The following is a 17,177-nucleotide window of genomic DNA, read 5'->3' as shown; positions in this document are numbered from 1 at the left end:
TAGCTCCATCTCTCTCTTATGCGGTACTGTATCTTGAATTTGGGGGACAGTTGTGTTATACCAAATGGACTTTCTCAGCTGGCGTTTCATTCCTCTCTACTTACACAAGAGTTGGACCACACTGTTGTGCAGTCCCAGTTCAATTATGTTTTAAAGGTGAACACAGCCTCACATGCTGACATTTATGATATTCATGACTAAGCAAACCACTCCAACCACATTTTCCATGTTGGGCAGGATACTAAGATTCATTTTAGCCAGGGCATATAATGCATCTTGCCGCATCTATGTAACTTAGAGAGGGGATCTATTCTGAATGCGTGCTCATTTAGAAGTATATTTTAATTGAAATGTTTAGTGCTTTATCTTACATGCCTACTGTGCAATACCATAGTGTGTTCTTTTCCTCTTCCTTTTCCTAAGACTTTTTTTGAAATTCTTTATGTTCTTTGAGCTCCGATGTGTTTTTGACTTGGATTGGTTCTGGTAGTAGTAACACATTTTCCGTGCCTTGAGCGAACCAGAAGCAGCACATTGCACAACCAAAAAAACTTTGCTATTCGTGCACCCTGATGTTCACCAGCAATCTGGTACTCCTGGGAGGTGGAAAATGCTTCTCTCCAGAGTATCTAATTTGCACTTATTGTATAGAATTGACAGCAACCCAGGGAAACGGGAATAAGGTAGAGCGAAGAGCCCTCACCTGCTCCCACCAAACTTCACAGTAATTTTGCCATCAACTGTCACAGGAACAGGCTCTAGAGATCAGACCCAGGTCTCCGTCCAGCATGGACGGTGCTGCTGTCAGTGGAGCAGAGTGTACGGCTCACGAGCAGCTCCCGGAGAGTTTGGGGTTCACTCCCCGTCTCTGCAATGAACTATTTCAATACAGGAACCTGACCACTGCGACAAAGGCTTCTAAAAGACAATCAGCTTCTGGAATTACTGCTCGATCCAATTGATGGGAAATCCATTCTCCACATTTACAGCCTCTGTCTTATTCGAGATTACATTCCATGTTGGCGTTTAGTGGTATAGGGGTTTAAACTACTCAGTTTCTGTGATTGCATTGAAACCAGGCAATTCAAAGGTGCTATAATTGTCCACAAAGCACATTTCCATCCACAGAAGGAAATGTTAACTTTTTCACTAGTTATTTTACACAGCATTTTTTTATTTATATCAGTGTGTTTCCTATGTGTGCAAATGGTCTCAGCTTCTCTCATTGTAATAAGCTTTACAACCATTTGGTCTTTTATAGGGCAGCCATACGCAGTATCTTGCAATCATGTGTAATTTCTTAACATAGAGCAAGAATAAATCTCATCTGACATGATGAACTCATTTATGGCAGGCTCTAATGTTTGTTGTGAACACAACCTGTTTGTTCCACCTCTTGCATGGTTTACTTATCTGTTTTCATATTGCTATGTTATTGTTCAAAATATCTATTTCTCCTTATTTGCTATGGGTTTTGTTACTGTATATGGAATGTTTTGTATTCAGCATTTTCTTACAGAGCAGAGTGGGAACAGTATTCAAGAACCCACAAATACCAAAGACCTTTCATGTAATGCACTGAGAAATAAACATACTGTAAATGAGTCTGATGTCGGGTGTCCTGCATTTACACAGTCCAGAGCAAGTTCAAGCAACTGCATCCTGAAATTAGGGCATCTGTTTTTCTTTCCTGCCATCTCAGCTTTCTCTGACCATATGTTTGCAGGTCTCTTTAAAAAAACCAAGACCCTGCTTCTGGTCATCATCTGTGGGGTGAAGAGGCAAAAAGGCCTTCGTTAACTAAAGCAAAATCTCACATTCTGCTCACCCATGATGGGACTGACTCTTCTGCAGCTATTGCAGGACGGCTTCGGCAAGCACCTCTGCCCTCCGGAAGGGCTTGAGATGTGTCTCTAGGATGCACTTGGTCACTACTCTGCATTCCCAGCCACACTAACCAAAGATGAGACATGTCCGGTTAGTTTAATTCCTGCAGCAGCCTAAGTGAGTGGCCAAGCAGTGTCAGCTTTGAACATCTTGCTTGGCACTGCAGAGTGAGGCATTACCTGGCTGCGGCAGACTGTGCTGCAGGAGCTGTGCCTTGGTACCAGGACAGGGCTCACGGCTGAGCTGGGCGACTGCATGACAGGGAAACAAGCCAGGGAGAATTCTGCAGTGCCTCAGAGCGTAAATTAAATCTCTTGTTATTTGTCTCACCTGCTCCTAAGTTTCCTTATAGCTGAAGGAAATCCAGTTGGCTGATCTAAGATGGCAATGGCCACCCAATGGCCACTCCTGCAATCCCCTGGTACCCTTGGGCATCTGCCTCCTCCAGACACTTGTGCTTTTGCTGAATTTGCCTCTGGGCTTATGGAGACTCCCCCAGAGTCATCACCTCATGTTACAATTCACACTGTTAGCAGAGGATGTGGTAAGGGACCTATATTTTCTTTTTTAACCTTCCTGCGATAGGAAGGACTACCCATTTAGATGCAGCTACCTGTTTGCAAAGGGAGGCTTAACTCCCTGTGAGCCTTGGCTGCTTTTGTCAGAGGTGTGACGGGTCTGGTTCCTGAACTTGTTTTTTACATCCTACAAAAACAAGAGATATGTAAATCACAGCTAATTTTTTTCCCCCACTGATCCGATTACACGGCAGATATGCAGATACCAATAGCGTAGCAAAGGCAAAGTCTTGTAAACACTGGGAAACGTCCGCAGTGTCACGGCCTCTGCTTCATACGGTTCTTTGCATCACTGACGAGGACATACTCAAGGTTACTGGATGCCAAACATTCCCATGCAGCACTTCTCTGGGTCTCTCAGGGTGTATTTATCTTGGGTTTTGTGTCCTAACACCTCCAACTCTGATAGATTTATCCTTGCAAAAAGTCCTCTGAGGGAAGGCAGTTCTGTTAATCACTACTGTACAGATTGGGAGTTGCTGGATAAAAGGCTAAATTAATTTCTCGGGATGTTTGCGGCTGCACTGGTCTGCCAAGCACCAAATTAGCATCAAGCCCATGTTGGTCTCTGGGCCATTATGGCCACTGATTGTAATCACAGCTGGGGAAACGGCGCTTTTCCAACGCTTAACACAGCAGAAGAAAAATCAATGGTAGAATTGAAGAGATTGAACTTCTAACAGGAGCTGATTTTAAAGAAAATATATATATGTTTATATATGCAAACACAATAAACAGTTACTCTTTCAATACACTGTGTTAACTCGTCATTAACCACATGCTCAGCAGCAAGTGGCTATACAGCTTACTATTTAAAGACATACAAACATTAACACTATAGTAAGAACAGCTCTGACCATGTTGTTTTCGTACATTCACGCAGTCAGAATTGCTTGCCACATTCAGCCTGTTGGATGTGACCGGGGGAGGGTTACCAGGAGTGACCCCCCACCCCACCACAGCCTGGCTTAGCATTTGGAACTCGCACTCACAGCCTGGGGATGGGGAAAGCAGTGGTCCTGATAGGGGAACAGTCTAATCCTGGCTTCCCAAGCAACACTATGGCCAGAAAAGCAACTACTACACTGTACACAGACAAAGTAAGTAGGGAGAATGCATTACCCTATTTACCATTGCTACCTGTCTTAGAAGAGTGTGTCTACAGATCACCAAAAATGGTGACAAGTTGGTTCAAAGACAGATTGGAAAAAAATCTGACTACTCCATACTTCAGGAAATAATTTTCTTGGCATCAAAGAGAGACTGCGAGCTGATCAGGCCTGACTTGGTCATCTCTGAGACTCCTCATGAGAGAGGCACAGAGAAACAACTGTGCCAGAGGCCAAGTCTTCCCTCCCCTCACCCCAATCTTCAGACAGGATCGAGCAACCTTGGACAAAGCCAATCCCATTATTCTTATCCAAATGGCAAATTTAAGAGCACACATTCATTACAGCACAGCAAGGAAAAGGTGTATTAGCCACTGTCTGGTAGATAAAACATGAGCTGGAGATGCCCCCTGATCATGGGTACCATGGTAGAAGGGAAAACAAAAACCTGATTTATATATAACTGGATGGAGTTAATGTTCAGCCAGTAAAATTATATAACAGTTAAACTTTAGACTTAGTTCAGAAAAAATCTATTGGCTGAAAGATTAACGGTGCACGATAGGATCTTGGCAGCAACCTTCTCTCTACTCCTCAACCACAAAAACATCTTCAGAGATGGATAGAGCCTGGGTCTACCTGGTGACAGGAGGATGTGGTTTTATTGGGGAGAAGATTGTAGAGCTCCTGTCTCAACAAGATTACATCAAAGAAGTCAGAGTTTTTGATTCAGTAGCAAGAGAAGAAGTAAAAAAATTCACCACAGGTAAGAAAAGGGCATCAACTTCTATTTAGCAGCCATAACCCTCCCTTTCAAGAGAGCTGGAGATGCCACGGTTGCATGGGGTAGGAACCTGGGTATTAAACAGACTGGCTGAAGAACTGCCAGCTCAGAGAGGTTTTTCAGCATAAGACTAAATCAAAGCAAAAAGATCCATAGTGTGTAAGCCCAGGAGATAAATCACAAGGAGGATCGAAGTCCCCATTCAGTTGTAAGAAGCAACATGCACACCGAGTACCTGACGTGGGAACTTGGCTGCCTGGTTGTTTCTGCTCAACCAGTCTGACTAACAGCAACTAACTAACACCTTCTCCTGAACTGCTCCAACCAGGCGCCAATTCTGAGCAAAATAACCAAAAACCACTGACAGTAATAGATTCAAGCTCAGCATCTGCTGCAGATATTGTGAAATAAATTACTGAGGTAGTTGAGATAAACCTATAGTAGCCTTATTGTGCTGTGCATGAGAAAGGAAGAGGTGAGTCTCAGTGAACATGCTCAAAGATACTAAATGAATCCATTTGATCATATTCTGAGAGCTGCCTTCCGGTGTTTCACCAGGGTTGATTACAGTGAGATATGTTGGGGAAAAGCAACCTGTTTCACTGGATTCGAGGATACCCACACAAAACAAGCCAGTGCAGCTCATGGGCTCTGCAAGGTTAATGGTGGGCTGGGCCCCCCTCTCTCTGACTGTCCAAACCTTCAGCCTGCTTTGAGAGAGGAAAAAATGATGAGGGAGATCTATCTGTTATGAGATATCAATAGAAAGGGGATATTCTTAAAGCAATTTAAAAGACTCCCAGGGAAACATCACTATCAGAAACCCTCCCTTGGCAGATGAACTCACCAGACTGGTTTCCCCAGGCTCCAGGTTGCCTTAAAAACGTCCATAACTGAAGAAAAAAAAGAACTGTTTAAAACTTCAGAAGCTGCCATAATCCCTGCTCCAGGAGAGCTCTGTGGCCTGAGGCCACAGCAAATCTCAGAAAGATGAGGCAGCAGCATCCCCGAGGGGCCATCCCGAGCCTGTCCCTGTGCCCCAAGGCAGAATCAGCTCAGCCACCACCTTCCCAACAGATCTTTTTCCATCCCGTTCCCAAGCCACCTCGGGTGACCAGTTTCTGCACCATCAGGCCGTTTTTGTTGGTACAGTCTAATCTACTATTTAAGACTTTTGACATCTCATGGAACCTTACAGGTAGAATAGGCTAACACTGCAATTTTTTACAACAAACATCCTGATTTGAAAACCACCCCTTCTGCTCCATGCTGGTTTAGGCTTAAACACCTCTGGTGTGCTCCTCTCTCCTCTGCAGCTCCCACTCTCTATATCTCTGGGCGTTGGCGTTGTTCTCTTCTGGAAAAGGGTCTCTGAAGGTCTTCTCTGGACAGAGCAGCCAGCTGTGGCTTTGCCAGTGCTGAGTAAAGCCGATGGATGCATTTCTTCCACCTGAAAACAATTCTCCTGTTTGTATTGTCAGTGCAATTACACCTTTTCCACAGTTGCAAGACCCTGCTGACAGGCGATAGCCCCTAAAGCTATCCTGGCCCAGCCAAATTCTTTCAAAAAGACCGGCTGCCTCTTCCTTACTAAGCTCAATATCTTCTCTTTGTGCCTATCAAATTTCACCTTTATTTTTTTTGCACTCTATTAGTTACGTTCAGCTCATACTCTAATCCTCCACTGTACTTTGAGTCCCTCCCAGTCTGATGTTATCTGCTGATTTAATGAACAAATCTGCCAGATTCTTGATGAAAACAATAAAAAAGATTCAAATACAGCAATAAGCCCCGGAGAGCCCCAGGGCAGCCACCTACCACAGCTGGCAATTCCCTGGGAACTGTAACTCAGCCAGCTTTGTGCTCAGCCTAATGGCGCTTACTTGCACCAGATTTTACTCACTCACTTAGGAGAATGACACAGAGTTTCCAAAGCCCTTCTAAAATCAAGATAGATGACATCGACCTGTTCTACAATATCCGTACAGCCTGTTAACTTGTCATAAGAACAAAGGAGATTTATCTGACTTGATTTGTTCTTGACAAATCCATGTCAGCTGCTTCTATTCTTATTATCCTACAGGTGCTCACACACATGTTGTGTGTTCCTGAATTTCCTGGGGTGGAAATCAAGCTGTTCTGTAATTTCCTGTCTCTTCTTTACCTCTTTTCTAAGCACAGGTGTTTCATTTGCTCTGTGACAGTCTTCCAGTGCCTCCTCCAAAAATTCTCCAAAGTAGCTGACAATGCAATAAAGCTGCAGTTACATCCATCACCTCTTTGGAAGCCCTGGATAAACTTCATCAGACCTTATCAATCTGAAAATGTCTCATAGCTGCCTTATATCCTCTCTCCCTGTTTTTGGCTGAGCTCTCATTCTCTTGCTGGTCTTAATTGCAGCAGCTGCCTTAAGACAGGTGATGCAAAAGAGACTATTAAACACTTCAGCCTGAGCGGTCACAGGCTTTCCCTCACCACTAAGTAGCAGTGAAACCCCGTCACCGTGAGGCTGCTGATGTCCTGCTTCACTTCACAGCACTAGCAAGGACTTTGAGCAGAAGCCTCTTCCTCTGCACCCTGGTCCTCCAGGCAAGTGTGTTACCTCTGCTATGCGGACATTGCCTTCCTTCTTTTTCTGCTCTATTCTCTATCCCTTGAACATGCCTGATGTTATTCCCAGCAAGCTTGAGAAGTCTCCTGTCTGAAGGAAACTGTCCAGCATAGCTTTGCTCCTTCCCATGCACTGGACCAAATCCTGCAACCAGCTGCAGCTCTGGGCCAAGTCTCTGGCTCTGTCTCACCACTGCCTGTGGATGCGCGCTAGAGATTTGCAACAACAAGCACAGTTATCCTGACCCACAGTTGATGCAAACTGGTGTAAGCGCTGTGCTGAACTAAACCAGATGCAGATCTGGCTTCTTGGGGTTCCAAAACAGGATATATTTTCCCCTGATGTGATGTATTCAAATGGCCTAGTCATTAGCTAGAGTGTGCTTCAGCTTGCTCTGCAGAGAAGAAAGCTTTCCAAGCTGGATCCTCATCCTGCAAAAAGGTGGGGATGCTGATCTGTATTTTTTTCCCTTTGCGTCTATGGTTATATTACTTTTCTGCAGCTACCACTCTTGTGACAGTGACGAAAGGAGATTTGCGAGACTACAATCTGCTCCTTGCTGCCATGCGGGGAGTTGACGTGGTTATTCACACAGCTGCTATTGTGGACTACAGGAACACTGTGCCCTTCTGGGAAATGAGAGCTGTCAATGTCGGGGGTAAGCTCTTTAAAACAAGCAAACAAATACAGCCTTAAATTCACATGTCTTGCTGTAGCTATACAAGAGGCCATGAGGACCATATCCTCTCTGACTTAGCACTCCCTCATCCCCTGAATTTCACAAGCATTGCCCTGCTACAAGGTGAGAAAAGTGCCTGGGACCTTTCCTTTCCAGTGGGGACATTTCTGCCTGTCCCCCTCTGTCCTTGCTCAGGGCAGATTATGCTGCTCCTCTCCACTTCATCTTAGGAAGCCAAATCTGGACCCAGTTATTAGTTAGTTACACTTTTTAAGGGTATAATTTTCACTGTCAGTACTGAGATGATTCAGAGCATGCCTATAGTGGTAAGAAACTGTTTAGTATGTGACAAGGGCAACAATTTAAAGTTAACCCTGTACCAGATAGCTTTTAGTTTTCCCAGGAGAAAAAAATCCCTACAGTATATACCTGTGCAAGACGATACCACTCAAACTGCACCCACACTATAAGGGAGTGGTGTTTAACTGTAGTCAGAGTTCACAAGTATTATTATCTACCAGCCACGCATAACTGAGAGCTCCACAACATCTTCCTACCACCAAGAGCTGATTCCTTGTAAGGTGCAGGATCTACTTAAAGAAAATTTGTTCATAAATCTAGGAAATAAGCACAGGCTATAAAAATAATGAAATCCCTATTACAGCAGCAATTCCAATGGCACCTCAGGCTGTGAGATGCTAAAATAGTTGTTAACCACGAGGAAGGAATTTTATTTTTCTTAATATATGTATCTGTCTCAAACTCGATTACTGCTTAGGGCTCCCACTGTTTACTGATGCATTCCAGGGCTATGTTTAAACTGCATCTTTCTTTTCACTGCTGTAGTTGTTTTCCAAACCAGATGCTTTTAAGAGCTTGTCTTGTGCATGTGTACCGAGCATATTCAGAGCCTGAGGGTTCCCACTGCCTTCTAATGGCTTTGTGAGATCTTCATTGTCTCCTTGCTAGGAGCAAGGTACTTCAGCAGTGAGGTTTTTACAGATAGCAGCAAACATTGGGCAACTCCCCTGTTCAGCAAACCAACCCTCCTGCAGAGGTCGGTGACGTTCCCAGAAAACCACACACACGAAGGTTTTTCCAATGCTTTGAGGTGTCCTACCAGGAGCCTTATTTTCAGAGGGAAACCGTTCTGCATTTCTGCCTCCCCTTGGATGGGGCTGCTGCCTTCACTAGGGCTTCTCAAAATACTTGGATTGAGGGATTAGTCTAAAGTTTTATATTAAAATCATAGCAGGCAAAAGAATAAAAATGAACTGTATTTGATACCTTCTGTAGACATCATGGGAAAAAAAATACGGGGTCAGGACAGGTCAGCTATTTAATCCTCTAGCTGGCTCTTCTGTGTAACTCAGGCCACAGAAATCCATCCAATTATTGCCTTAAGCCTAATGATTTGTGGCTAAATTGGACTATGTCTTTTCAAAAGACTTGTTGCCTGGAATTAAGGAGTCCAAGTTAATGGGCTATCTATTATGTCTTTCAGCAAGCCATAACAATGCTGAAGAGTATTAGTGTGGCTATAGTTAATTACCATTTCTGGCAAAAAAATCTACATGTTTCTTCTGCTTTTATTCTCTCTGTTTTAACCACTGGTTGCCAAATTCTATCATAGTCTAGTTGACTAGATTGAAGGATCCTCTTCTGCAAGAATTATTTTTTTCATCTAGTCACTTAAAGACTTTTTAATCTGCTTTTTGTTAAGCTGAATGGATTTTAACTCGACTGTTTCCAGCGATGTTTCTCAACAGGGGTTCTCAGTTAACTTTACATATTGTGATAGGCACATGGAGAAGTAAATAGAATCTTTTCCACCAGGTCTTCATATTGATTCATGCCCTCCAAAAGTAGCCTAAGCTCAGGATTTCCTTGGTCATTTCAGACTATGCACTTAACAACAAAGAGAACATAGAAATCACAAGCCCTCCCAATGCAAGATCTGCAGCAAAGCTCAAGGGCAGAGCCTGATTAGCCAGATATAAATAGGATGGAGATTTTCAGAAACCAACCGTATCAGTGTTTTCCTCTAAGATCTGACTTATCAGATTTTAAGACCCTCAGTATGCAACCATGGTTTTGTTGTTGTCATTGAGGTTCTTGTAGAATCAACTTGTATCAAAGTCATGATGAATGCAAAAACTATCCCTGCAAGAGTTTTAAATCATTTAAACACCCTCCCTGCCCCCTAAAACCAACCAAACAAAAACCACACACACTGGCAAACCACGCTGCAGATTTGTCTGGATTTCATGTGGATTTGTAAGCTGACCCCACTATATTATTTAAAATTCTGCAGCTACCAGGAGCCTGTTGCAACGATTTTGAACCTGTGGTCATCCTGCAGAACTTCTATAGAGCAACATACGTAACTAAAACACCTATTCTTCTGCCAGAAGGCTGCAATTCACCCTTTGATAGTCTACCCATGAATCAGAAAAGGGTGGAAAAAACAGAGCTTTGCTCAGCTGAGCTCTTGGCTTCCTTTTTGTTAGCAACTAGTAAGTCCAAGTTAAGTCAGCTGCCAATAGCCATAGAGGTTAAGCCACATTATCCTATAGATGTAACTGTTGCTCTCATGTTCTAAACCATCCATGCGTGTGCAAACATACCTGAGGAACTGCAGCTCTGACCTGTCTCTTTACATCTTTTCAGCCATAAAATAGATGGGTCTGTTCCAGGTCAGAATCCCAAGCCTGGAAATCTTCTGGTTTGCACGCCAGGAATCGCGCCAAGAGGGTTAATGTTTGTCCTTCCCAAACTGCTCCACAGGTACTGAAAATGTGTTAAGGGCCTGCTGTGCCCTGGACATCCCATATGTTGTCCACACAAGCTCCATTGCTGCGGTGGGACCCAATACATTGTGTGAGCCCATGTTCAGGTAAGGCTAAACAAATCACCATCATTCTGGATCTCTGGTTAAGCAGCAATGAAACTGCAACCAGATGGAGATTTTTGCTGTGGCTACAAAGGAGAAGATATGTGTTCCCCGTCCTGTCTATTCTTCTTCTCTTTCTTGAAAATCCTTCTTTGCTGCTCTTCACTTTGAGAAACCACACCTCTTCTCAAACTAAACTTGACCAATAGTGGATACCTCTGATTGAAAGAGCTGGTTGAAAAATATATGACCCAACTGCACCTCCAGCCTGTCCCCTGTATGTGCAGCACCACTCCTCTCTTAGCCCTAAAATCAGTTAAGGTCTCAGATGCTTAAGATTTGTGATACGGTCAGGTTGTACCCTGCTGTTGGGTCAGAGTTTTTGCCGGATTCAAGCATTGCTGTAGCCATCCAGATTGATCAAACCATGGCAACTGGCTCAAAGTCAAGTTTTGTCTCTCTAGGCTGCCAGTCTAGACACAGCTGGCTTCAGTAATTTGGCTCTAGAAATTTGAGCCCAGCTAGAAAAAGGTGCTTAAGACAGAACTTTAAATGACCTACAAGCACGAATTTTGCACTCACAAGTAAGCCAAGGCATAACTCAGTTGTCACTCAAATCTGTAGAAAAAAAATGCTTGGCTTATGAAAAAAATCCATGAGAGCAACAAACCTCAAATCCAGTTGGGGACCGTGAGCGCTAGAGGCTCTATGTCACTGAAAAGTGAGGGAATTTGGTCACGAGCATATCTAAATCATTTCTAAAAAATGAATGCAGATACAGGCGCATCCTTGTCAGTATTTTAGTTCTGCAACTTAAGAGACAGATATGAATAGACGTCTTGAAAAATCTACCCCAAATCTCACCTGAGCACAGTATTTTGGCTTGCAACGATGGCACCAATGAGTGCATACGAAAACCCTTCTGGGCTGATGCTCACAGAGCTACACACGAACATCCCCTGCCCACCAACTCCAAACCCTTCTACACCATAAATGCAAATAAAACCACCACCTAGAGCCTTTAACTCATTTTGCAGAACACACTCAGGTTCTCCCATGTTGCTGAGAGAAAGCCTGAGAGAGTGAGCCTCGTTGTCCAATGATTTTAATTTTAAATTAAGGGAGCTACATAATACAAAATGAGAGAAGGGTCAGACCCCTAGTAAAATATTACACCACTTGGCTCAATAGGGATCCCAGCGAAGACTGGAATATGTAATATGGCTCTGTTTTCCAGACTGAAAGCACAGGTGATCAGGCTTTCCCATTCCTCCTCATCTGCCCCCCATCCCCACCCAATCTGTTCTGCTCTTCCCCCTCACAGTCCATGATTCTGCCTGCCTTTTTCTTTTTCTCTGTCCTCCTTCTCCATCATTCCTCATGTAATTTTATTTAACTCACTTTTACGTGCTTGGGAATTGACATAGACAAAGCATGATTAGTCTCTGGAACAGGGTGATGGGTGCAGGGATAATGCTCACACCTCAGCATCCGACAATAATAGAAAATGCCTCTGTCAGTCTCAATCCCTCTGAGACAGCCACCGCTGAGATACCTTCTGACAATGCTGCTCCAGTCTTATTAGCGTTCAGTTATCTGTGATCGTTTTGAAAAGCAAGAGCATTATGCTGAGCTCTTTGTTACTACCAGGCTTCAAAAGGGGTGGGCAAAGGCAAACACGAGCAGAGCTCTGCAGCCCAGGAACAGCAGGCAGGTTTGCCCCTTTGTGAAGCTGCTTTTAAAAATAAAAAGCTTCGCAAGGCAAAAAAAATAAATTTGGATTTAAAAAAGAAAGCAAGTAAAACTAGAACTTCTCAATAACCCCTCTTATTGTCTTGGGCCTCTCCTGGGTTTGCAACAAACCACGCGCAATCAATCTTTTGTCTTGCTTGTTTTCTGGTTTGTCCCTTGCTCATCACCCATAAACACAAGGAAGGGGAGGAGGGTTTTGTGATAAAAGCCCAGGGTGGGAGGCTGTTATTTCTGATGCTCCTAATTTATATCTGTTGCTGTGGCACAAGGCGGCCCTGATCTCAGCTGGGATATCTGACACACAGGATACTAGACTGCCAAACAGGAGAGAGAAAGGCAACAGCATTGTCCGTGTTTTACACATAGAGATTTGAGCACAGGAAAGAGCAATCAACTTGCCCAAGGTCAAACAGGGACCCTGAGTCTGAGCTTGCTCTCCCAAGGCCCAGTGTTTGACAAAAAGACCTCTGCTGCAGATTTGCTGCATGAACTCGTCACAGGCCACTTCACCCTTCCAAGAGCCCCAGCTGCAAAAGTACAAGTCTTCATTGCCTGTGGGGTCTACCCCATGCCTGGCAGAGTCTGGTGTTTGCCTAGGGTGAATTTCTCTAGGAGAGCAAAATATCAAGTAAATTAACTTTAAAATTACCTGTGCTAGTCACAGCAGCAGGGGAGCAAGTGGCCACACAGTATTCACAAATGCTCCTTTCCAGTGCTTCAAACAAGGTTTCTTCATTCCCCAGCTCCTCCAGAGTTTACCTTAATCTGCTTAACCAAATCCTGCAGTGGACTAACATTGATCTAGAACCAGTGAGACAAAATGGGACTCTGGCAGGGAATAGAGCTGCTTTCTTGGTTCTCCTTGGAATTATTTCAGGGCCTCTGAGGCCAGTTACATGTTAGTCCCCATGGGCTTTGCTCCTTGCAGCTCTAAGTTAGGAGGCTGAGGAGCAGTTTGGGTTCCATATTGGCCACCAAGTGTCCCCAGCATGGCTGTGAGCCCTGCTTGCCCCTAGTCATCGGTCCACTCATTGCTCTTCCCCTTGAGCAGAATTTACTAGGAGAGTTGAAGGAATAATCCCAGCAGGAACCCACTGATTGCAGGTCTTCCAGGAGATCACTAGCAGCTCTATCATATCACTGGCATATGTCTTCCAATACTAATCAACTCCGTGAGAAAATTAAGCATCAGCTTCTCCTTTTAGTTTATGGCTCATGAGAGGCTTTTCTCTACCTCTAATGAAAATATGAAGTAGGATTGTTCTCATTCTCCTTCTTGTGCTCTTTTCACCTTGTCCAGCCCCTTGTGAGTTGCTTTAAAAGGTAACTCCACCGCCTTCTAATTTCCATGCCAGAGTGTGGTTTGCTTCAATCCCAGTATTAGACAAAAACAAATCCAGCTCTCAGACATCAAACCACCACCCTCATGCAAACCTGCCTTGGAACACCAAGAACCACGTTGTATTTCTTGAGGCCTTATTTCTCCTAAACTGCAGCAAGGAGCTCACGTTCATATTAGACACAGCCAGTGGTAAGTCCCCGGGGAGCAGTGACTGCAGAGTAAATCACGCTGTGACAGATGCGCCCTACTCCATGGTCACTCATCATCTCCCACAATCTATTTCAGGGGAAATGAAGACACCAAATACAGTGGAGAAGTGGAGCTGCCTTATGGGAAGACAAAGGCCATGGCCGAAAAACTTGTATTTGAAGCCAACGGCAAAAAGGTACAAAAGCTGATGGTAGCGCCCCTGGTATTACAGCACAGGGTGGGTAGAAGGAGAGGGCTGGTTTGAAAGACCCCACAGTTTGTATCCTGGTGTGTATCCAACTGCTGCCTTGACTTGATGTACAAACCGCAGTGCCTTAAGCTTAACCAAAGCCTGACCTTCCCACATTAAAGGGTGCTGCCCTTCGAGCCTGTGCTTTAACCCCACCAGAGGACTGTGACTTTGGAAAGAGCTGTGTTAAATCAGGGCATAAGAAACCAGATTCACCTGGTTCACACTACATAGAGGTGTAATTTTCAGACTTGTCTGATTTAAGAATAAAAAATATTAATGTACCCAGAGCCAGCCACCTACCTAATTTAGCTGGCTGGTCTTTTTAGATTCCCAGTACAGTCAGCAGACAAATGAGTTCTTCTAGAGCACAAAGTAGAATGTAAAAATAAGACTTCTGTCCTAAATCACTGCCTGGAGCATCTCTCTCCCAGCTACTATTTGAGGCCAGCCAGCTTAGCTGGCTTCCTCTGGTACCTGATTTTAGATGTTGCAAACACTCATTTATACATCACATCTGCACAAGGGTCAATGCCACTTGCATCCTCCATCCAACAGCTCTCAGTGAACACCAGAGGGGTGCAAGGTGTGCTGTGAAAACAACCAACTAAAACCCAACAAAACCCGAACTGGGCACCTCCTTGCATTTTTAGGGACCCAAACCAGCCGTCCAGATCATCTCTGCAAAGGTTGACTCCCCTAGCCCAATATTCCCAGGTTTTGGGTTTATCTGGCAAACTCAGCATCACTGTGGAAGATTTCATCTCTGTATCCAGCACTTGCTAACATGCATCCCATTTCTTTTGACAGCTGAGCAATGGTGGTAAACTCACAACCTGCATCATCCGTGCAAACACAGTGTATGGGGAGAAGGGAAGGTTTCTTCAAGAGTTGTATTCATCTGTCAAAGCCAGGAATGGTGTGATGAACTACCTAGAACCCGAAAACACAGAGCGCAATTACACGTATGTGGGTGAGTGAACGGTTGACCTCTTTGCATGTGGTGCTACCAGGCTGTTCCAGTCACAGCAGATTTTACACGTCAGCTTAACCATCCTCTTTCAAGACAGAGAGATAAGGATGGTGAATAAACAAAATATTTGTATAACCACAAAACTTAGACTAGCTAAAAGAATTTTTAAAAAGTGGTTTACATTCTACTGTTTTTCCTGGGCAGAGTATTCTCTTTTTTCTTCTCCTCAACATAGAGAAAATGTTTAGAAAAATGGGAAAAAAAAAATCTAAGAAAAAAAAAGATAGAGATCTAATCTTTCTTTTCCTAGGTAAACATTTCAAGGGATATATGGGAGGAAAGAGAGAGAAATTCAGACTATATTTAAAAATACATTTTTGGTTTGAAAAGACAATTTCTTCTTCATTAGGAGAAATTAAGCTACCAGTACTTCTAAAATTTCTTGCAAAGAAGGCTGTACTACATAACTGATTTTAGCAAGCACAAAAAACTACTCACAAAACCTACAGAAAGAGTTTGTTGTGGTGTTGAATGAATTTCAGGGGAGTAGAACTCACCATTAAATCATGCAGTTCTAGCTATTTCTGTGCAGCGCACTTATATGTCTTTTTCCAAAAGTGCAGATAACAGTAGTTTGAAAATGCTGTTAGAGAAGAGCCGGGCCCAGATAAATCAAGTGACTTCTTCAAAGGCTCACAGCAGAGCCAGGAATCAAACCCTTGAGCGCTGCCTCCCATTCATCCCGCTCTGGTACAAAACACTGCCCCTTCCGCTTCACACGAACCAGCATCACAAGGCACGTTAATTGTTCAGCTCAAAGGGGAGACCAAAGGTTTAAAGGGCCTTGAAGGTCTGGATTAACTACTCAGTCTTTCCACAGTACGGCTGAGGAACAGAGGAGTGCTTTCCCTACCTCGCATCACTGAGGCCGGCACATCCAATGTAATCATTCACTCCTACAGTAAATAGGAAAATTTAGCTCCTCCTGAATACCTGTTTGTGTCCCACTCTTATTTCTCCAGGGAATGTTGCGTGGATGCATGTTCTTGCAGCAAGGAACCTGCAGCTGAACCCAGACTTACTTGCAGGACAGGTGTACTATTCCTACGATGACACTCCAACCAGAAAAGGTTTTCTGATCAGGCATCAGCTGTTGTCCTCTGCAGACCCCTCAGTCCGATTAGGCTCACACATCCCTTACTGGAAGATGTGGCTGATGATACAGCTGCACAGGATAATCAAGGTCATCTTGTATCCTTTCTGGAAGCCATGGCCTTTCCTAAACTTGCCTTTACTGAACACGATTGTCACCACCTTCTCCTATGAGACAGACAAAGCCTCCAGGCATTTTGGGTACAAACCCCTCTTCACCTGGGAAGAGAGCAAGCACAGAACTGTGCAGTGGTTGAAAGCGGCTGCAGGGGACCTGCAATCCCCCCACCTTCCCAAAAAGAAGAGCTAAGCAGCACTTTTGGGGTAAGAAGGGAGCTTAGCACACCACCACGTTTCACCTGAACTTCACAACATGCACAGATCTTTGGCAGGAATTTTGCAAATCCTGGTACAGAGACAGAGAAGGAACAAAGTGTTGGGCTGCAAGTATTAAATATACCCTTGTCATGACAATAACTCAGCTATTTTAAGAAGAAACTTCCAATCTCTTGTGTTAACAATATATAGGCTGATTTATTTTCTAATTGTATGGACAGATAACTGATGTCTACAAGCTTAGAGGTGGGATTCATATGGTTTGTAACTCAAAATCCTTTTTCTCACAGCACTCTAGCAGCAAAACAAAACAAATTAAAGCCCATGTTCAGCTGCCGCACTGGCAGACAGTGATTTCAGGGAAGCCCTTTGGGGCTGCTTTTGTGCTAAATAACATCTGAACTTCAGGAGGAAGAGGTCATTCCAGCTCATTCCGTGGCACTGGAGCTACATAGTCCATCTAGGAGCAGGATTCACAGATTATATTTTCCAAACACAGACAGGGCAGGCACTGCCAGCAGATTCACAACAAAAACGTTATCAGTTTATCAGCTCCTTTAAGACCTAGAGACTGGTAAACCTATATTCAGCAAAACCAGAGATTTCAGTTTTCACTTGGACTGAGAGGATGTATTTACAACA

The 17,177-nt window shown here is 44.0% G+C and overlaps 1 protein-coding gene across 1 annotated transcript; it reads left to right on the top strand.

Annotated features, from left to right (window-relative positions):
- Positions 1 to 4,141: 4,141 nt before the first annotated feature.
- LOC308048014 (3 beta-hydroxysteroid dehydrogenase type 7-like) lies at positions 4,142 to 16,509 on the top strand (the record flags this gene model as incomplete). The annotated part of the gene is made up of 6 exons (XM_080356856.1): positions 4,142 to 4,340; positions 7,472 to 7,627; positions 10,436 to 10,544; positions 13,921 to 14,020; positions 14,885 to 15,047; positions 16,070 to 16,509. Exons 1-6 carry the CDS (start codon positions 4,193 to 4,195, stop codon positions 16,507 to 16,509), a joined length of 1,116 nt encoding a protein of 371 aa, XP_080212982.1. The 5' UTR covers positions 4,142 to 4,192.
- Positions 16,510 to 17,177: the final 668 nt, after the last annotated feature.

Source organism: Nesoenas mayeri (genome assembly GCF_963082525.1).
Source record: "Nesoenas mayeri genome assembly, chromosome: 20".
Taxonomy (NCBI): Eukaryota; Metazoa; Chordata; class Aves; order Columbiformes; family Columbidae; genus Nesoenas; species Nesoenas mayeri.
The sequence above is the reverse complement of the archived record's forward strand: the minus strand, read 5'-3'. Positions and strand labels throughout refer to the sequence as shown.